At 52.9% G+C, this 21,792-nt stretch overlaps 1 protein-coding gene across 1 annotated transcript in view; it reads left to right on the top strand.

The window, feature by feature from the left end:
- Positions 1-575: 575 nt before the first annotated feature.
- The window catches only part of GFOD1 (Gfo/Idh/MocA-like oxidoreductase domain containing 1), a 109,669-nt gene continuing 88,452 nt past the window's right edge, over positions 576-21,792 (top strand). The window contains exon 1 of the mRNA XM_062184668.1: positions 576-1,521. Within this exon, the coding sequence (XP_062040652.1) occupies positions 1,269-1,521 (253 nt within the window). The 5' untranslated portion in view covers positions 576-1,268. The remainder of the gene's footprint in view (positions 1,522-21,792) is intronic.

The following is a 21,792-nucleotide window of genomic DNA, read 5'->3' as shown; positions in this document are numbered from 1 at the left end:
ACGACGAACCCAGGCCTGTTGCTTACGGGTGTCACCTTGAGCAAGTCCCTCAGCCTCCCCCGGGGCCCTCTGACGTCACTGGCCCAATGGGTTTCCAACCGCCTTAGAGGGCTGGTGCGAGAATTAAAAAGGCTGAATGCCTGGAAAGCTTCCCCAGCGTGGTGCCCGGCACGTAGGAGACGCTCCCGGAGCGCAGGCCGTAATTAGCCGCTGCTCGCTCGTCGCCGGGGCCCTGGCGTCCCCGGGGCCGGGGCGCCCGCGGCTCGCTTCCCAGGGTCCGCCCACCAGCCTATTGGGGCGCGCCTGGCTGTGCGGGATGGATTCGCTGGCTTGGGGCGGGGCTTGGAGCGGAGCGAGGAGGCGGTGAGGGCGAAGAAAGGGAAGAAGCGAGGCCAGCGGGAGCCGGACTCGCGGGGCCCGGGCGCAGCGCGCGCGCCCCGAGCGGGCGGCGGCGGCGACGGGGGCGGCGCGCGGCGGCCAATGGCGCGCGGCGCAGCGGCGGGGGCGGGCCAGGAACCCTGGCCGCTGACAGCCAAAGTCGCCAACTCCGCCCTCGTCCCCGCGGGATCCCGGAGCCCGAGCCGGCCTGGGGCCGAGGCCGCGCGAGCAGCGCTGCGAGCGAACATGGCAGCAGCATGAGGAGGCTGGCGCCGGGTCCTGGCCGCCGCGGCCGCGCTGCAGCTCGGGATCCGCGCCTGGCGCGCCGTGAGCCGCATCCTTAGCCGGCCTCCCGGTGGCCGCCGGATTATCTCATTGGGAGCGGAGCGTGGCGCAGAGAGGGGACCCCGCCGCCGAGCGGGTCCGAGCCCCGGTAAGGGTGTCGAAGCTCGTGTGTGCCCCTCGCCGGTTGCGGAAACGACGCGGGAGACAGCCGGTGCCGGGCTGCGGCGGCGCGGGGATGAGCCGGCCATGGAGCGGCCTCGGCGGGGCGCACGGAGCCGGCCCGCGCTGCTGAGGGAGCGCCGCCTGAACCCGAGCTCCGCGGGGCTCCGGGGCCTGGGGCGCCCTGGGGGCGTCCCCGCCACGGCCTCCGGGAAGCACAGGAGCCCCGCGTGGCGGACACTGCCGCAGTCATCGGACTGAGGCGCGGACTCCGCCTGCAGCCCGGTGCGCTCTCGGGAGCCGGGCGCCTTGCCCGGCGCACGGCGGCGAGGTCGGCGGCAGGAGCCGCGGGGCAGGACCAGCTGGAGGGGTGTGGGTGTGTGTGCGTGCGCGCGTGTTCGGCTGGAGATCCGGGCAGAAGCCAAGCCCGGCGGACCTGAGCAGCCATGCTTCCCGGGGTGGGCGTGTTCGGCACCAGCCTCACGGCCCGAGTCATCATCCCGCTGCTTAAAGACGAGGGCTTCGCGGTGAAGGCTCTGTGGGGCCGCACGCAGGAAGAAGCGGAGGAGCTGGCCAAGGAGATGAGCGTCCCCTTCTACACCAGCCGCATTGACGAGGTGCTGCTGCACCAGGACGTGGACCTGGTGTGCATCAACCTACCGCCGCCGCTCACCAGGCAGATCGCTGTCAAAACCTTGGGTGAGCGACCCCGGGGCCCCCCTCTCCAGCTTTCTCCCCCTTGCTGTCTCTCCCAGGTCCCAGCGGAGAACACTGACCGCATAGACCCTGCCCCCGGGGATCTGAGATCCCACATCCCGCATCCCACCTGGAATTCCTTCCCTCCTCGCCCCGGGCCTTCTCCGCCCTCCTGGCACCACCCGGACTCGCTTCTCCACGTGTGCGGCGCGGAGGCGAGAGGAGGAGTGTGTGTGTTGGGGAGAGGGAGGTGGAATGGGAACCGGGCTGATCAGAAGCCAAAACCGGGGCTGGGGCGCTCGGCGGCGAGAGGAAATGGTCCCCAGCTGCGTGTGTAGTGCCTGCGTGCGCGCCGGGGAGAGGCGAGCGCGCGCCCACGCACGCCCGCATAAAAGGGCCGCACACGTGTCTCGGGTTTTCCTGGGGGCGGTGGCGCACCTGCGGCTTGGCCTCTGTGGCACCCTGCTAGGGTCGTTTGTTGAGTGTGAGGTTAGTGGTGTGACAACGGGGCGCTGGGATGGCGGGAGTGGGCCCGCGAGAGAAGGTTGTTAGAGGTGTCGTAGGTTAGGGGAGACCGATTTGGGAAAACCAGGCGCAGGGGGAGTTTAACTTGTGCGTGCAGCCTCCGGGGACTTGGAGGGACGGATCTGACATGTTTTTTTTTTAGCTTGGGTCCTGTAGTTCCAGAAGCATGGATGCTTTGTGTCCCGGTCTTTTCATTTGGAAGCCTCCCTACGGGAGGTGTTCACAGGTGTGGTGTTGACAAGCGCGGATGAGCTCCCCGGTCCTCACCCTCGGCCCACCTGGCTCAGCCCAGGCGGCGTTAACAGCTTCCAGCACGGAGTATCCGAGACTCTGAGGTGCTGGGGGGGGGGGGGGGGAAGCATGTTTTGTCTGTCACAGCTCTCACGTGCCTAAAACACGCCCCGCAACCCAACATTGCACCTCCTTGCTCTTCCGAGAACATGGACAGCCCACCTTGCAAAGCTGGAGCCTGTATGGATTGGGGAAAAGAGATAAAGGTTTTACGAAGGTGGGGTGGGGCGTGTGACAGAATTCTAAGGGGGCTGCTCAGGGTTAGTTTTCTCCTTAATTTTATTCAGCTCCTGGCTTCTGTAGCCTTGTTTCTTTGGCTTCGAATGGATTCCATTGACTCTGGCCAGTATATCTTTTCTGTTTGATGCAACATATGTGTTGGTTAGTTAACTTCCTTGCTGACATTGGATCTGTGCATATCAGATGGATTAGAACTATCGTATAGTATGAATCTGTTAGGGCAATTTGTATAAAACCGGTCCGTCTTGTACTTCTGCAGCAGAGGGCATAGCGCTGGTTGTGTCAGGAAGGCGTGTCATAGCATCGCTTCCTCTGTCCCTGGCAGTGTCTGTCTGTCTGTCTCCCTCTCACAGCAACCCTAGAGCGGTGGGATGGCAACTTAGGGACGAGAATGTTTTGTTTCTGAGCATCCTTGGCACATCAAAGTATTTGGGGATCTCTGGCTTTAAAGAGACATGGCACACACTATACATTTCTGGATACTTTTCTGTCCTTATTTAAAAAAATTCCTATCATGTTTTTTATGAGTTGCCCCTGCAAAACCAAGCTTGAGAGGCGTAGTTGACTTAGTTTAATAACTGTGACTGGGGAAAGGGATTTGTCCATGTGTTTGGGGTAGGGCTTTTCTTTTTGTAAAACGGGCCCTTGCTGGTTATTCAAGGTAGCGTGTGATTACAGACAATGTGAGGACACTGGATTGAGGCGTGGCTGGGCTTCCGTCTCCCGCTCGACCTCATCTTCGCTGGGAAGTCCCTGGATGGGACTCTCCTTGGCTGCACCTGTGTGGGCGGTTGTCTTGGTGTACTTTGCAATCTTGTTTAGGGAGTCCACACTCAGCACAGGAAATGAGAAAACCCAAACAGTTGTCAGGCTGGCCTGGCTGTTGGGGGTTTGTAGATAGTTCTGTTTGCCTGGAACTGAAATTGAGCCAGCTTTGCCTAGCCCTGGTGGATTGTCCTCCTGGGACTTTGAGTTGCTTGCCCAGCAGAGGCACTAGGTCTGAGGCCCCTGCTTCTGCTCATGGGCCTATGCGGGAGTGGGGCTGGACTTCCCCATCGCTTGAACTTCTATATCTACCCTTCACTTCCGAGTTTCTTTGAAATCCCTACTGGGTGGACCAGGTGTCTACACTGTCCAAAACCGCCTCTGAGCAAGCACCTCCTGTGTGCCAGGCAGCGTGCAGGGTGCTGGGAAAAGTCCCCACTTCAGGAGCCTGGAGCTTGCCCGCCCTCCTGTGTCCCGACTGCCACTCTGGAACCCCATGAGCTTCAGCCCATGTCCTACAGGGGTTTCCTTGAATGGCCCTGTTGGCTCGGATGCCCACACCTCTGTCAGGAGCCCTCCTCCCCTTGTGGGCACCACTGGCCATTGTTTGTCCTTAGAGTCTCGACCCAAGGATTGCCGCCTCCTGGAAGCCCTCTCCTTCCTCATCTCGGCCCCTGGTGCTTCTGTGTTCTCAGCACTTGGTGCCCCCACCATTTCTAGCACCTATTTTAATGTATTTGAAATCAAAATAGTTTCTATGGTGTTTTGAATAAGGTATATATGCACAAGGTCCAAATTTCCTTTTAAAAATGATTTTTTCGAAAGGCAGAGGGAGAGGAAGAAGAAGGAGAGGAAGAGAGAAAGGAAGAGAAATATCTTCCATCCTCTGGTTCACTCCTCAAATAGCCACAATAATCAGGGCTGGACCAGGCCAAAGCCAAGAGCCTGGAGCTCCACCCAGGTCTCCCGCCTGGGTGACAGGGCACAAGCACTTAGACCATCTTCCCTCACTTTTCCAGCAGCGTTAGCAGGGAGCTGGATGGAAAGTGGAGCAGCCAGGCTCGAACTGGTACTCCAGTATGAGATGCCGCCATCACAAGTGGTGGCTTAACCCACTGTGCCAGTACAAATTTGAAATGCTATAGAAGTGCATCATAAAGAGTTCCAGTCTGGGGCTGGCGCTATGGCACAGTAGGTTAAAGCTCCAGTCTGCAGTGCCGACATCCCGTAAGGTCTCTGGTTCGAGTCCTGGCAGCTCCACTTTTTGATCCAGCTCTCTGCTAATGTGCCTGAGAGAGCAGCAGAGAATGGCCCAAATCCTTGGACCTCTGCACCTGGGTGGGAGACCCAGAAGAAGCTCCTGGCTTTGATTCAGCTCAGCTCTGGCCGTTGCGGCCATTTGGGGAGGGAACCAGTGGATAGAAAATCTCTCTCAGTGTCTCTACCTCTCTGTAAACTCTTTCAAATAAATAAATCTTAAAAAAAGAAAAAAGAAATATAGGATTTTCTAGCTCAAAGATATTAGAAAAAAGAATTCCAGTCTTCCATCTGGAGGCACTCACCAGTCCCAGGGTTTTATGTCTGCTGTTCAAGGTTTTTCAAGGCAGGATTGATAAGTCCATGTGAAAATTTCCAAAACCTTTTTTATACAATCAATGCCACTTCAGTCGCACTGAAATGTATGACTTTTGTCGTGCCACAATGTCAACCTTGGAAATTTACATATGTAACAATTGCAGTGTTATCTTGGAGGGTTATCTTTTAACTCTATTTTATAAACAAATACACATAAAATATGTATGATATGCATAATGTATGCATTTGAAACTCAGGCTGTGGAAACATCCTTGTTCCCGTTTTTGGCTGCAAATATTTCATCGAATGGATAAATCAAAATGTGTTTAACCGGTGTCCTGTGACTCATCCCTCAGTTCCCTTCCGAGCCTGTGCTTGTTCACTCGTGGACGGAATCCTCTTGAGCCCCTGTAGTTCTGCACACACACGGGGCTGTTTGTGGGACCCACGAGTGGACTAAGAGCTGGTCAGAGAGCATGTGTTCATTTCACTGAACACACATTGCCCAATTAACTGGCACCTGCAATGACACTGCATTTTGTCTGTTTCCTTGTGTGCCTCTCTCTGCAAGCCGCTTGGCTGCTCCCTGCCTGCGGGTGGCAAGGGTGGTTTTGCTTACCTTTGTGTCCAGAGCAGCTGGGGGTTCAGGGCCAGCACAACTCCCCGGCCAGCCTTTGGGGTCAGTGAAACCCACCCCATCTCCAGTTTGTGCCCAGCTTGCAGACTAACCCACTGAGCCATGCAGCTGCCTGCCTCGGTCCGTCTTGTTTATCATATGCGCCAGTCTCTAAACAGCTGGGAACAGTGATATCTGTTTGTCTATATAATCTCTAGTCAGTGATACTTCAACAAGTTCATGAATCGGAATGAAAAGATAAGTTTATTTTGGTATAAAGAATTTTGAATTTTGGTGCCAGCATTGTGGCATAGCAGGAGTCACTACTGGCATCCCATATGGCTGCTGGCTCCTGTCCTGGCTGCTCTACTTCCAATTCAGCTCCTGCTAATGCGCCTGGGAAGGCAGCAGAGGAGGGCCCAACTACCTGGGTCAGGAAGAAGCTCCTGGCTCCTGGTTTCAGCCTGGCCCAACCCTGGGTGTTGGGGCCACTTGGGGAGTGAACCAGTAGATGGAAGATCTGTCTCTGTGCCTCTCCTGCCCTCTCTCTCTCTCTCTCTCTAACTTTGCCTTTCAAATAAATAAATAAATGTTTAAAAATTTTTTTTTGAAATCCATGCATATGAGGAGTCTTCAAAAAGTACATGGAAAATGCATAACATGAAAACCCTATGCATGGATTTAAAACATTATTTTGTACCAAAATAAATTTATCTTTTCATCCCTTTTTGTCATGAACTTCTTGCAGTCCCACGTGCATGTCACACCCTGTCACTCTCTGCTTTCCCCCTTGGCCATGGCACTGTCTCCTGGGACCGGTGGCCTGGCAGCCAAGTGGGGCTGTTGCCGGCTCTTGTGGTATGCCAGCCACTTCTCTGACCCTGGGCCTTCTCACTGACCTGCCGTAGCCTGCAGGGTTCCCCTGCTATCCCTTGAATAGCTGGCTTATTCTAGGGTCCCAGTTCCAGTGTGGTTTTGGGGGAGAGGGCTCTCTGGACCCCTCCCTTGCAATCCAGAGTGACTTGCTCAGCTCCCGATCCTGCGCCTGTCACCTTGGTCTCTTCTCGGGGGCACTCTCGAAGCTCATGCTTTCACCTGCCTGGCTGTTTTCTTATTTGCTGTTTGTCTATGCAGCTGGAGTGTGAGTTCTTTGCGGGTGGGGCCCTCGTCTGCTTTGCTCACCCAGGCAGCCTTATCTCCCCTAGACAGTGCCAGGCACCTGCTCACCTAGTGGACACGTTGTAAATATTTGTTGAATGATGACTGAATGCATTTTCATTGCGTGAATCCATACTGGGGGGAAGGCAAAAGGTTATACACAGGATGTGTCCAGTAACACAGCATTTTTTGTCCTGTGAGCAGTAGTAGCCTGCTGCCTTTCAGACTCTCAGAATGTAGATGTCTGGGTGAAACCTCAGATGCAGAGTTCGTACCTGGGTCTCGGGCCGTGCCGCAGTGGGATGGCCAGCCACTGGAGACGAGACTCCCCTCTGCCTTTGCGAGAAGACGGTCCTCGCTGTGAGTAATTACCTGGCGGAGAAGTGTGCCAACATATCTGTTGCCTTGTGTGGCAACATCTGTTTTCCTGATCCCTGTCCTAGTTTTTGGAGACGGCAGCGTGTGCTCTGGGGTTGATGCCTCTCCGTGGGAATACCAGGCTCCTTTGGGGTGATGAGTAAGGCTGCAGGGTTTCATTGGGCTTTGATGTTGCTGCACAGTGAACTTGCCCCAACTTGTTTGGAACCTCTGTCCTTTCCCGTCCTGCTGGCTGGTGACAGTGGTCGGTTAGTATGGAGGCGAGCTGCGGGAACAGAGGCGATACAAGGAACAGAAAGTGGACTGAGATGGACGTTGCTGGCAGGCACATGTGGCTGCAACTGGGGCTGGACAGTCACCATCCTGAAATCCCACCAACCCAGCTTGTCCACTCCTTCCTTGAGGTGTTGCCCGGAGCTCTTCCTGTCTTAACACTGTGTGCAAAAAGTGATTGCATTCTTTTTCTTTCTGGCTTCCTGGCCCCAGGCGCGGAGGGAAATGATTGAAATGACTCTGGTCTATCCATTTGGTGCAGCGTTGAGGAAGCTCTTGGGCATTCAGTAAGTGAAAGAAATTGCTCTGTTTCCTGCTAGGGCTGGTCGAGCATCACCAATCTCCTCTCATCCGCGGAAGATTCGGTACAGATGAGTGATTACGTTGTTGATGGTATCTGGCTTTGCACATGGACCGCTCTGCAGAGGTTTTAATGAGAGTGAGAAGACGCTAAGTGAAGAAGTTAGACATTCTGATTCCTGAAATTGGAGAAGAGCAACAACAAAAAAGTGGAAGCAAATGGCATGTTTTAAGGCTTTCACCAAGAAATACTTGGGCATCAGTTATGTATGTAGGTTCAGGGCAACCTTTTAGCCCAGCTAAGGCCATCATTATATAAGAAGTTAAGCAGCAGGGGAGGGTGTCTGGCCCCGTGTTTTAGACCCTGCTTGGGACCCTGCATCTCATGTTGGAGTCCGGGGTTTGAGTGCTGGCTCAGCCCACTGCTAACGTGCCCCCCGGGAAGCAGCAGCAGGTGATGGCCCTGCCACCCACGTAGGAGACTTGGATTGGTTCCTGGCTGCTGGCTTTGGCTTGGCCAAGTCCTGGCTATGACAGTCATTTGGGGAATGAATCAGCAGATCAGAGACTTTTGTTTTTCCGTCCCTCTGCCTTCCCACAGTCTCCCTCAGATTTATTTATTTATTTGAAAGGCAGAATTAGAGAAGGAGAGACACAGAGACCATCCATCTGCTGGTTCACTGCACAAATAACCCCAATGGCCAGGGCTGGGCCAGGCTGAAATTAGGAGCCTGGAACTCTATCTGGGTCTCCCATGTAGTGCCAAGGGCCCAAGTAGTTGGGCCATCTTCCTAGGCTTTCCCAGGTACATTAACAGGGAGCTGGATCAGAAGTGGAGCAGTTGGGACTCAAACTGGTACCCATATAGGATGCCAGCATTGTAGGCAGTGGCTTAACCTGCTACGCCATGACAGCGGCTCTGCCTTTCAAATAACATGAGTTAGTTGAAAAGCAACTAACCAATGATAGGAAAGGATGACAGGTTATTATAGTGTGAATTTGGGAGCGCTCCCCATCCTTCCCGAGCCTCAGTTTTCTCTTCAGTAAAATGGGGCCATTGAGACTGTCATATAAAGTTGGTCTGACGATTAAGATGCTAAGAAGGTGTGGAAAGATCTAGCCTGTGGCTATCCCCACCCTGCTTATTTTTAGAAAGGGAATGTGGGGGCTGGTGCTGTGGCATAGCAGGTAAAGCTACAACCTGCAGTGCTGGCATCCCATATGGGCGCCAGTACGAGTCCTGGCTGCTCCACTTCTGATCCAGCTCCCTGCTAATGGGCCTGGGCAGACAGTGGAGGATGGCCCAAGTGTTTGGGCCCTGTATCCATGTGGGAGAACGGGGAGAAGCTCCTGGCTTTGGATTGGCACAGCTCTAGCCATTGTGGCCATTTGGGGAGTGAACCAGTGGATGGAAGACTTTCTCTCTCTCTCTGCCTTTCAGATAAATAAATAAATAAATAAATAAATCTTTAAAAAAATAAAAAGAGAAGGGCAGGTGGCTAAGCTGGGCTTCAGGTATCGTATTTGCTGCTGGTCTTGTACAATCGGGCCTGCGTATCTGTGGGTCCCACATCTTCCTCCTGCCATGGTGTGGGGGGTGCTTTGCAGAGTGCTACCAGGACCACTCAGCCGGAAGCCAGCAGGGGTGCAGGGATCACTCAGGGTGCCCATTTTGAGCCGGGCCACACTCCAGTGCTCACTGCTGGGACACAGATTGGTTGATGTTTTTATAAATATGGGCATTGCTTAATTATGTGGGGCCTTTGTCCACTTATGAAATATGCATTTGATTTTTCACAGCTTTTATAATGACAATTGTAAGTTAGTGGAAAGAAATGATGATCATGTGATGATCCCCTTATACCAACAATTATCATAAATAGGATATATTAAATATAACATGTATGTTATATAATACAAGAGATATTGAATATCAGGTGCATGTACCTTTAAGTTATAGTATCCCCACTGTGAGGGATTTTTTCCAAGACTCCTAGTGGCTGCCTGAAAGCACAGATAGTAGTAATCCCTAAATATATAATTTTTGCCTGTATGTCCACATCTGTGCTAAAGTTGAATTTATAAGTTAGTTACAGGGGCCGGGGCTGTGGCACAGTAGGTAATCCTCTGCGTGCTGCGCCGGCATCCCATATGGGTGCCGGTTCTAGTTCTGGCTGTTCCTCTTCTGATCCAGCTCTCTGCTATGGCTTCAGACAGCAGTGGAAGATGGCCCAAGTGCTTGGGTCCCTGTACCTGCGTGAGAGACCTGGAAGAAGCTCCTGGCTTCAGATTGGCCCAGCTCCAGCCATTGCTGCCAGCGGTTGGAAGACCTTTCTCTTTGTCTCTCCCTCTCACTGTCTGTAACTCTACCTGTTAAATAAATAAATAAAAATCTTAAAAGTTAAGCACAGTAAGAAATTAGCAATGATAATTATGGGCTAGAACATGATAATATATTGTAATAAAATGATGTGAATATGGGCTTCCTCGCAAAATACCTTATTGCACTGTACTCATTCTTGTGATGATGTGGTGAAGGAAGTGGGATGAGTGATGAAGACTAGCTTACAAAATACCCAAGAGTAGCCTATGTCTGGAATTTTCCATTGAATATTTGTGGGCTGGATCAACTGCAGTAACGGAAACCTTTGCAAAGGGAAACCACCGATAAGGGGGACCACCACGTGTGAAGGGAACGTAGGGGAACAGGCGGGGCCTGCGGCCTGGGGTTTTGGGGGCGTCAGTTGCGGGTCTGCAAAGCTTTCCCGGGAGCCACCACATGGTGTGAGTGGCAGGCCCAGACATTGCTGGGAGGCTCAGGTCCTGGAGGGAGCTGGGTGTCGGGAAGAAGCGGGAGGCCCCGAAGGAGGAGTTCTGCCTGCAGGCTGCCTTCCTGCTGGAAGCTGCCACAGGGGCTCTTTCCCCACCCTGCTGGCCTGCCCCCCAGATTTCGGCCTTCCCAGCCCCGACAGTCACGTGAGCCGGTACCTTAAACTCTCTCTGTGGAGACAACCCGGATGTAACACTGGTTTGACTTAGGATTTTCAATTTTTTGATGGTGGAAAAGCATTACGCATTCGGTACTGGGAATGTTGAACTTGGTCTTTCCCCTTGGCCAGGATGGTAAGGTCCAGAACGCTCCTGTGGTGCTGGGCCGCGGCAGCCCGCGCAGTTCCCAGGCAGCTCTGTGGTCACCCGGGGGAACCTCTCCATGCGCTGTGAGCCAGGATACATGGGAGGTCAGGTGCATTCAACGCGATTTCCACTTCAGCACCCAACTGCACCCTAACTCCGGGAGTGTCTGTATTTATAAACACAGGTCCTGCTGGCTGTGTTTCTCTGGAGCGCCCTGACCGGTGCAGAGCTTGCTAGGTCCAGACCACATGGCCAGGCAAGCTGAATGACAAGACACATGGAGGTGGCGTCCCCCAGGGTGGATCTGGAAAGACTTGATGGAGGGAGTAGCACTCTGGTGAGCTCAGCGGGCAGGGGCTGCCCCCAGGAGAGCAGTGAGCTTCTGAGCACCTGTCCTGGAGGCAGGATGACCTTGAAGGTGAGAATCTCTCTTGGTTAAGGGCAATGTTGGGAGAGAGGCTGTCACATGTGACCTTGGAGAGGCATCCTACATATCATCCCAGCCACTTCTACACCTGTCCAGGGGTTTTGTGGGGGGAAGCTGGCCTCTAGGATTTGGGCAAGTCTTGGATGCCTTAAGGTTTAAACTACCGTTATAGAGTATTTTTAAAAATGCAGAAAAAGTAACTTTAAAATGATACGAAATTTTTTTTTTTAGAATTTTCAATTTCTAGCTGTAATAGCCCTTAGGACATTCACATGGACTTTTAAATCACATAAAAGCCATCAAAGAAAACGATACTTTTTTGAAGCCCCAAATTAAATTGGTTTGCAGCTTCAGCGTTGCATTTTTTTTTTAAAGTAGCTTTATTAAGGTATCCTTTCTGTACCATAAAACTCATTCCTTGTGATTCTGTCAGTTTTAGAAAACGTATATAGTTGCACAACTATCACCACCAAAGGTTTAAGAATATTTCCTACAGCCTAGTAAGTTTCCTCAAGGCTTCTTCACAGTTGATTCCTACCCCTGGCTCCAGGTACCAATGATCTGCTTGTTGTCTGTAGTTTACCTTTCCTATAAACTTCATATTAATTAATATACAATGTAGCCTTTTGTGTGGGAGGTTCTTCACATAGCATGATGTTTGTTCACGCTGGGTGTGGCAGAAGCCATTTGTACTGCTGCGTGATGGTCCACCGTGTGGAGACACCACAGTTTATCTATGCACCACCTGATGGACACTTGTGGCTAACTGCTGTGCCTAATGGTGCTATGAATATTTGCATGCAAATCTTTAGTAGATCCTTGTTTTTTTCATTTCTCTTGAGTAGACAGCTAGGACTGAAATTTCCGACGTGTATAGTATGTACGTATTTAACCTTTTATGAAGCCGGGAAACTAGTTCCCAAAGCAGTTGCACCGTTTTGTATTCCCACTAGCGGTGCGGGAGGGTTCTGTTTTCTCCCCGTCAGCACCAGCTTCGTATTGTCAGTCTTAAAGACAGCCGTTACAGTCGGAGCGTAGAGGTATCTCATTATAATTTTGATTTGCATTTTTGTATTGACAAGCGATGTGCTCCTTTTGTGTGTTTACTAGCCAGTCATTCATCTTCTTTGGTGAAATGGCTATTCGAATCTCTTGTCCATTTCCAAATTGGGTTATTGTCTTCTATTGGGTCGCAAGCATTGGTGTTTTGATTTTTGTCTTTGGTTGGAATGGGGTTTTTGGTAGAAGTGTTTGGGTTGTTGCATATAATTTCCCTTCACTTTTGATTTTGGAAAATGTACAAGTGGGCTGATTCTGCAACCCAAGTGAAAGGAGCTTTGCTAAAGCTCCACTGGAGCATCTTGTCCTGTAGAAGAGCGAGGTGGCCACGTGGGGGCTGCTGATGCCCGGGCACCGGGAGCGGCCTGACGCTCTGCCAGGGCTGTTTCCAATTGCCGGATCTCTGTGGTCTCCCAGGGTCATCCAGCCACTTGATTTGCCCAGCGTCTAGAGTTGGTTTTTTTTTTTTTTTTTTTTTAAATTTAGCAAATACCTTTTGGATGCCTGCAGCACCATGTGAATGCTGGTGAGATGGTGTGTGCATGAGTTCCCGTGGATTCAGGCAGGATCTTTGTCCTTGAGAGGAGTGTGCAAACCCACCAGCGCGTGGGGTAGGTGGGCCAGTGGTTGTGCTGCAGTGCCAGGAGGATTTGCTGAAGGCCGTTGAGTAACATCCCAGAATCGGCACTGGAGTGAGGGTCAGCTCCCTGGGCGGCTGCTCGGTGCCAGTCTAAAGGGGCCGCAGAAGCCCGGAGGAAAGTGAAGAATAGAATTCCCCCCATTGGAAGTGCTGCATGAGAGGCCGGCCATTGTACAGGAATTAAGGTGCCACTTGGGACATCCAATCACGGTGCCTGGCTTGGAGTCCTGACTTTGCGTCTGATTTCAACGTCCTACTAATGCATGCTCTGGGAGGTGGGAGGTAATGGCCCAAGTACTCGGGTCCCTGCCACCCACGTGGGCGGCCCTGAGCTGAATTCCAGGCTCCCAGCTTCTGCCTGACCCAGCCCTGTCTGTTGTGGGCATTTGATGAGTAAACTGGCAGGTGGCAGACCTCTCTGTGTTTGTCTTTCTGCCATAATAATAATAATAATAATAATAATAATAATAATAATGATATAAAAGGAAGTGTGTGCTTGTGAGTGGGAGACTTGCAGTGGGGTAGGGCCTGGGAGACGCTGCTTCCGATGGAAGGTGAGTTATTGCTCCCGGACCACTGCCAAGCGTGAGGTTAGTGATGAAGTGCATGGGACCAGTGGGGAGAGGCCGCTCGGGCAGCAGTGGTCCTGAGGAGGGGCCTTGCAGACAATGGCTGCTGCCCAACAGCTGGGGAGGAGGGGGTTCTGAGCTGGAATGGTCGGGGAGACAGACCTTGAGCTTGTATGAGAGGAGCGGGTGGGATGGAAACAGTCAGCAAGGAAGGTGCAGAAACCTCCATGACAGCGAGTTCTCCTCAAGGCCCCCTCGGCCTGGAGCAGCCCCCTGGGAGACAGCGTGGCTTAACAGGGTCCGACATCCTCCATGGAGTCCTTCCTCAGCATCAAGTGCCACTTGCATCTTTTCCCTCAGATCCCGGTGGTGGAAAATGACAGCGCTCTGGGGTCGGCAGGGGGCTGGGAGGAGCCCCCGGGGGGAGGAGCCTCACAGTGTGAAGAGAGCTGCAGATTCAGTTCAGTGAGAAGCTGTGGGAGGGGGAGTGGTCCAGGCCGGCTCTGGGGGAGCAGTCAGCTGAGAGAAGTGTGGGTGGGTGGGGCCGGGCCCTGGGTTCTGTGCTGACGTTGATCATGGTGATAGCTTGTGTGCCTGTGTCGCAGGACGGGGTCTTCAAATGTCCTCTGGAAATGTGGATTATGGAAACCACTAGGCATGCATGCATTTCAGTTTTTTTTCCCCCCTCTGGGAGGCTATTTGCTGGGCTGATTAAGCGGCTGCTGTTGGAATGCCCACATCCCCTATCAATGCCGGGGTTCAAGTCCCAGCTCCACTACCAGTTCTAGCTTCCTGCTTAGGCACAGCTTAGCAGGTGGGAAATAATGTGTCAATCACTTGTGCTCCTGCCACCTACATGGGAGACTTGGATGGGGTTCCTGGCTCCCCATTGGCCCAGCCCTGGCTGTTGGTGGGTATTTGGGGTAATTAGTATATAACAAACCACTGTGTCTGATTGCCTTCAAATAAATTAATGAAAGAAATTTCTTCCAAAACAACCTTTATTTATTTAATTTGGCAAAGCAGAGTGAGCAAGTAAGCTAGCACTTCCATCCACTGGTTTATTCTCCAAATGTTTACAACAATCAGGACTGAGCCAGGGACTCGATGCAGGTCTCCCACATGGGTGGCAGGGACCCAACCGCTTGAGCCATCACCTGCTGCCTCCCAGGGGTTTGCATGGACAGACCTGGAATCAGGAGCCGGAGCTGAGATGCACACCCAGGCACGCTGATGCAGGGTGCTGGTGTCTTAATGGCATCTCATCCGATGGCAAACGTTCGCCCGTGAACGTACCTGTCCCATTTTCCCACATTTTATACAGTGCCGTACCCTCCCGGATTGGAGCTCCTTATGGTGCAAGGCTGCAGGGTGGGGCTGGGCTGTGGTTTACAAGGTGGGTAAGGAGGTGGTCCTCACCTCGGTGGAGGGCGTGGGCAGGAGACACTTGGTGAGGGTGGGTGTGAGGCTGCCTCGCTGTAGTCTGGCATCGTGGGAGAAGGAAGCGTCAGTTCTTGACTGGGATCCCGAAGTTGACGGACAGAGCCCTGCAAGGCTACTGCCAGGCTTTCCAAAGACCACTCCCTCCTCCCACCCCACCCCCCCAGGCAGATGTGACGTGTGTATGTCTTCATTGCTCTGTGTTCAGAGCAAATCCCTGGTGGAATTGGCTGGGGGTCTTTTGAGAGCAAAGTGATGCGCCTGAATGCTTTCTCTCAACAGGGGAAAAGTCAGCTGGATTGAAGAGGTCATCCCATCTGACCTCAGGAAGCCCAGGGGACTGTGGGGGTGGGCCTGTGTGTGTGTGAGTTGGGTGGGGTGGGGAGGGCGGGGTTAGATCCTAGGCTTGCCTCCTGCCGCATGGCCGTGGGCCCTTCCCTTATCTCGTCTCAGCCTCAGTGTCTGCATCTGTGACACAGGGATAGGAAAAGTACCCAGCTCAGCCTGTTGGCTCACACAGGGTTTTGTCTGAAATGAGAGCTCAGTGAACATGAGACTGCTGCCCACTCACAGGTGCTGTCCAGTCATTCTGTCCTTGAGCAACTGTTGAGCACCACTGGTGTACCAGACACTGTCTAGATCTGTGCTATGCAATCAATCTGGTAGCCATGGGCCCCGTAGGGTTCTTTACGATGACTCAGTAAAATGCAAAAATGCAGGTCCTCACTTGTCCTAGCCACATTCCAAGGACTCAGAGCACGCGGGGCTAGCTGGCGGCTACCATGCTGGCCTGTGCAGCCTAGAGCATCTGACTCATCGCCGGAAGTTCTGTCTGGAAGCACTGATTTCAAGGCTAGGGAGAGAGCCGTGGCACAGCGGTCACGTGTGCTTGATGTAAGCCTGGGATTCTGAGAAACCCAAACTTCTGGGTAGGTTTGCTTTTCTCCCGGGAATAGAATGATAGAGAATCTATACATTGGGTTTTTGGTGTCTCAAAACTAATCATTAGAAGTTTAACAAGGTTTGGCTCAGCCCTTCTTAATTTGTTAGCAAGGACTTTTTTTTTTTTTTCTTAAGATTTATTCTATTCATTTGAAAGGCAGAGTGACAAAGAGAGACAAAGAGATCGTCTATCTGTCAGCTCATTTCCCAAATGCCCACAACAGCCAGGGCTGGCCAGGCCTAGGTCAGGAGCCAGGGCCTCCATGCAGGTCTCCCACATGGGTGGAAGGGGCCCAAGTACTTAGCCACCTTCTGCTGCTTTCCCAGGTGTGTTAGCAGGGCGTTGGATTGGAAGTGGAGCGGTTCTTCTTGAACCACTTGGATTAGCGCCCTGCAGCTGCTCAACCTGTTCCTCCACAATGCTCACCCCAGGGCTCTCGTTAGTCAGAGACGTGCTGTGGAAAGTGTCCTAAATTCTCTGGGATGTTAGAACCGGCTACTAAACCAGTGGTGCTCCACCTCCAAGCGGCTTCGGGTTTGTCACAGACATCAGGGCAGGAATTCCGCCTTTGCTCCAGGACAGGTCTTCCTGGCCCCTCCCAGCTACCCTGGGGACCATGGGGATCTCCAGCAGGGCAGGGAGGGGAGGGCTGGAGGCAGGCCCCTCCATCCCGCAGGAACCGGTGCGGGGACCAACACAGGACTCGGCTGAGGGCTCGGTGAGGAGTCTGACTTCAGCATGAGGTTGCGTTCTCCTCTGGAGCCCACATGGCGTGGGACCCCAGGGAAACGGGGGTTCTGAGTTCATTCATTCTCTCTCCGCCTCTTCCTCTTCCATTTGAGGGCAAAGACTAAATAAATCCCAAAGCAGGAGGCCTCAGCCAATCCATAAACGCTATTTTGCTTATTATCTTCGCTGCTGCTTTTTCTTGGCATCCCATTACCATTATGAAAGCAATATCCATCTGTGTGAGTGTTCCTTAGGGGACGGAGCCTGTGGGGAGAGGTGAGCGTGCACCTGCCAGGGTGCGGGCGCACACAAGCCCAGGGTGCCTCTGCCTGCCCCTCTCTTGTCTGCAGCCAAGGCCAGAGGCCTGATGTAGATCCCCTGTGAGTGAAACGAGTCCCTGGGGCCTCTGCTCGGCTCCCACGTGAATGTGAATGATCAAAAATGGGCGCTGGAAATGAGACTGTGTGCCCTGCTCTGTCTCCCTCGTTCCCATTTCCCCAATAGAGCAGGGGCTTTAGAAGGGATAAACATAAACAGCATAAACATGCAGGGGAAAGCGCCCTGTGGCTCAGTGTGTCTGGGCCTCTGCTGCCTCCAGCACCGCCCACACGGGCCATTTGTTTACAGCCCACGAGGCTGCTCTGGGCCAGGCCTGGGGATGCCGCCTGTCTGACTTAATATGCACAGGCGGCGCTCACATTCAGGACACAGAGGCTGCCAGGCTTCCCTGGGAGGCCCGTGGGTCCCACAATGCCGCGTTTGTCTTGGGGGCTGAGCTCCAGCAGCTCAGCCTTGCCTGAATGCAGGCACCGCCACGCAGAGCCCGCGGTGTGCAGGAGCGTCCCAGGAGGGATGAGCCTGGGTGGGCAAGAGTCGGCCTGGCTCTGCTCCTTTCCAGCCCCTTAGCCCCGGGCAGGATTCCACGTACAGATGGGTCCCCTGTGGTCAGTGCAGGGCCGGGTTGGGGGCTGCACTGGCTCAACCTCCAGCAGCATCTCCCAGCTTGGGTATTTACGTTTCCACACTAATGGACATCTGTACTCCCAGAGCACCTATAAGGTGTAAGGCGACGTTCTGGGTCATGAGGGTGAGAAGAGGTCAAAGATGGAAGAGATGATATTCCTGTGGGAGGAGCTTATCATTTCTCCAAAGCTGCTGGTGGCTTTTGACAAGAGAAGAGAAACTAGCATTTTAAGGAGTGTGGGGTGCACAGCAGGTCTGGAGCTGGACATGGTGAAAGTGTTGCTCATGTCCACATCCCAGCCAGCCTCAAGGTGGACGTTCAGCGTCTGTATCTCTGCCAGTGAGAGATGCGACTTCGCAGAGGCTCCACGGCCCGTGCCGCCTCGTCAGATGCGTGCTGGGGTCCCATTTTAGCATCTCAGGTGCGGACGCATCCTAAAGCGCTTTCCTTTCTCAAGAGTAGGAGAATAATTGTATGTCCTTGCGGCGAGAGCTTGGGTTCTGTGAAATCCGGTTACCGTGTCGTGTTCAGGCTGCTAAGCAGAAGCGGAAGTGGAATGTGGCTGAGGTTTGCCTGACCCTAAAGCATGCGTGTTTTCCAGCCCAATGTGCTGCAGGATCGGCGGCCCGTGTGAGCAAAGGCCATGTGGTTTCACTGGCAAAGTAGGAAGAGGGGAAGGGGTGAGGGAACTCGGCTCACGCCACCTACTTCCGTAGCTGAGGGGACAGTGGCCCCGGGGCTGGCAGGTGCGTGGATGCTGGCTGGCTCTTTGCAGAGCCTGTGGAAAATGCATGCTGTGAAGAAACAAGGCATGGAGTTCAGAACATTTTCCTCCAAATAAAGTTATCTTTTAATTGCATGTTTCCATGAGCTTTTAAGAGCTCCCTTGTATCAGGCAGGATGTTGAAAAATTGAGATGCTATTTAGCAATCTTTCCTTCCCTGTTGATTATGACTCATTTTTTTAAAAATTAATTTTTGTTTATTTGAAAGGCAGAGTGACAGGGGGAGAGAGAGATCCATCTTCTATCTGCTGGTTTGCTCCCCAAATGGTCACAATAAGCAGGTCTGGGCCAGGCTGAAGCCAGGAGCCTGGAGCTACATCTGCATCTTCTACGTGGGATGCACTTGGGCCATCTTCCACTGCCTTCCCAGGTGTACTAACGAGGAGCTGGATCAGAAGCAGTGCAGCCGGGACTCAAACTGGTGCTCATATGGGATGCCAGCGTCACGGGTGGTTGTTACACAATGCTGGCCCCTTGACTCATTTTTTAAAGAAGCCAAACTAAATTCCAAGCTGTTGCATGAACCAGGTAGATACGTGTAGCACGATGTAATGTCTGCATTTGCTCTGGTGTGTTTCTGTGCTAAGGGTGATGTTTTTGTCTGCGGGGATCATGAGGGTTGTGACGAGTGGCTGCTTTTCTGTCCCGGAGGGCTGTAACAGGAGACACAGGCCACTGTGTCCCTGCTAGGCCGAGCCCTGAGAAGTCCCAAGTGCAGGCCTGTGTGGTGGTGTTATTGTCACAATGGCCCCTGGCAGATGAGAAGCAGAGTCTGTGGAATTCCATGGCTGACCTGGATTCGGAAGGAAGAGAAGCAGCGTAGACTGGACCCACACCGCCCCCGGGACAGGCTCGGACTGAGTCACCCCCAAGCTGCTAATGTCAAAGGAGAGAAGAGAAAGGAGATCCCCGGCGGGCGCTGGGTGTCTCGGACAGGAAGCCACGTGGCACCGCGGCATCGTGGAAGGGGAACTCCCTTGGTGATTAGAACACCTCAGCCAGGCCTTGGAGGGGGCTGGCTCCTGACAGCTGAGGGAAACTTCCTCTCAGAGGCATGGAGTGGCTTGGCCGGGTGCTCGGAGCTGGTGGCTGGCAGCCCCGCCAGGATCGAGCCAGCCATCCGGAGAGCGTGCCTCTCCGTCTAGGCCTCGCTGAATCTCCTGGGAGGCCTGTGTTTCTCCTAAAGAAATAACCAGAAAGAGTTATGAAGAAAACGCCTACGTGCACGGCGGCGTTCAGCGAAGCCTCATCTAGAATCAGCGAAACCCCAGAAGCAAACGTCAATGGTCCCCGGGAGTGGAACACGTGGGGAGATTGGATAAATACTAGTTGACTGAATACTGAACAACCCTGGGAATCGTGGAGTGGGAGACTGTGGCCAAACGGGAGAAGTTCGTCCTGTGTAATTAGAGGGCAGCAAAAGGACACGGGCGACACCCTGCCCCGCCCCCCACCTACTCCCTCGTCTGACCGGTGACAAACCCAGATCTTAACGGCAGTTGTTACGACTTTGTGGGATTATGAGTATTTTTTTGTTCTCTGGATTTTTAATTTTTTTTTTTTAAATATGGCCATAATGGGAAGAAGAGTTGATTTTGCAAAGAAAGGGGCTTTGGCGGGGGCAGAGGGTTGGCTGGGTGCCTCTCTTGTGCTCAGGCTCTGTGACCCTTTGGATCTGCTACACCGTGTGTTTGTGAGTACGTGGTTGGCCAGAGGTTAGCAGCAGTATTCTAGGAAGTTCAAGAAATTAAAGAAAGCTTTGGGGGCTTTACTGCTGTTTGTTGATTTTTTAAGATTTTTATTTTTATTTATTTGAAAGGCAGAGAGACAGACAGACAGACCTTTTATCTGTTGGCTCACTCCCCAAATGGCCACAATGGCAGGGGCTGGGCCAGGCCAAAACCAGGAGCCTGGAACTCCACTTGGTTTGCTCACATGGGTGCAGGGGCCCACGCACTGGGGCCATCATCCAGGCACATTAGCAGGGAGCTGGATCGGAAGTAGAGCAGCTGGGACTTGAACTTGTGCTTATATGGGATGCGGAGTTGCAGGTGGAGGCTTAACCTGCTGTGCCATGATGCCAGCTCTGGGTGATTTATTTATATTTCTAACTTTGAGTGGCCAGAACCCAAACCCTGTTGGAAACAGCTGGTGTGGTCCCTTCAGCTTCCTCTGCCTCCTCAACTCGGCCAGGCTGGGAAGTGAAGCTCTGGTTGATGTCAGCACAGAAATATAGGAATGATGTGGTCGTAATGCTTCCGATTCTTATTTCCCCTTTCCTTTGCAGGAAGGCTTCTTTTTCGTGTTCTATAAATTTTTAGCAGTGTTGAGCCTGGCTTCTAGAAAATACAGCGTTCTCTGCCCGAAGTTCCTGCCAGGGCCTGTGTGGGGCGCTGTGCAGCCTGGAGGATGCCAGCCTGGGAGCCTGGACAGCCCGTCCTTGTCCCAGCAAGGCAGCGAATTAGCTGCCTGACCTTGGGCAAGTGACCTCCCCTCCAGAGACTTGCCTTAACGGTTAAATGCAGGCACCGGCTTTTTTTTTTTTTTTTTTTTTTTTTTTTTTTTTTTTTTTTTTGAGTCTCTTCTGGTTCCCACCTCATGTGTCTGTTCTCGTAACTCACTTTAAAAGCCTGCCACTGACAGGGCCAAATTACTTGGTTTGGTAAATATTTTTAAGTGCTGTTTTATCACCGTTGCTGTCACAGGGTTGATGAACTTGGCTGCTGCTGCATTTTTTTTTTTTTTTTAAATCACTTACACAAACTCTGCTTTCCACGGCAAGTATCCTTCCTTTTATCTGACAGGCAGATAGCGTGGCAGGTGGGGCTTAGCCGGACGGCTTCTTGCCAGTAGTGCGTGCCTGCGTGTGCAGGCGTACAAAGGGTCTTCAAAAAGTTCATCACAAATGCACGCTGTTGGAAAACCATGCATGGGCTTTGAATATTTATGCATCAAAATAAACTCTCTTCATTTTGTTTCCCACTCAGTTTTTGATGTACCCATGTGCCTGTGTGTGTGAATGTGTGTGTGCCTGTGTGTGTTATATTTTTTTTTCTTTCATGACGCTGCTGAGAACACATCTGTATAGGTAGCTGCTCCTACCGACTGCCAAGTGGGCTGTGGGGTTGAGCGTAATTTCTGGGCATACGTTTATGAGAATGGTGGACATCTGGGGGCAGCGTCTTCTGCGGGTGCCTCCTGGCACTAAGGGATGATGTCATTTTGGACAGTTTGTAGGAGGCCCTGGGGAGGGAGGGGGTGGAGAATGAGGAGTGGCAGCTGCTTTGCTTTCCCCGTGGGCACCTGCTGAGGCCGGGACAGCCCCAAGTCCAGTCACCTTCCTTGGGGTCAGCGGGTGTGCTCTTAGTCATCTCAGTGGGTGGGAAGCTGGTGCTACCGACCACGACCGCGGCCCTGACACTGGAACCAGTGGGCCTCACCAGGCCAAAGGAGAGAGAAGAGC

This window comes from Lepus europaeus, chromosome 3 (assembly GCF_033115175.1).
Source record: "Lepus europaeus isolate LE1 chromosome 3, mLepTim1.pri, whole genome shotgun sequence".
NCBI lineage: Eukaryota > Metazoa > Chordata > Mammalia > Lagomorpha > Leporidae > Lepus > Lepus europaeus.
This window is presented reverse-complemented; position numbering and strand designations above follow the sequence as displayed.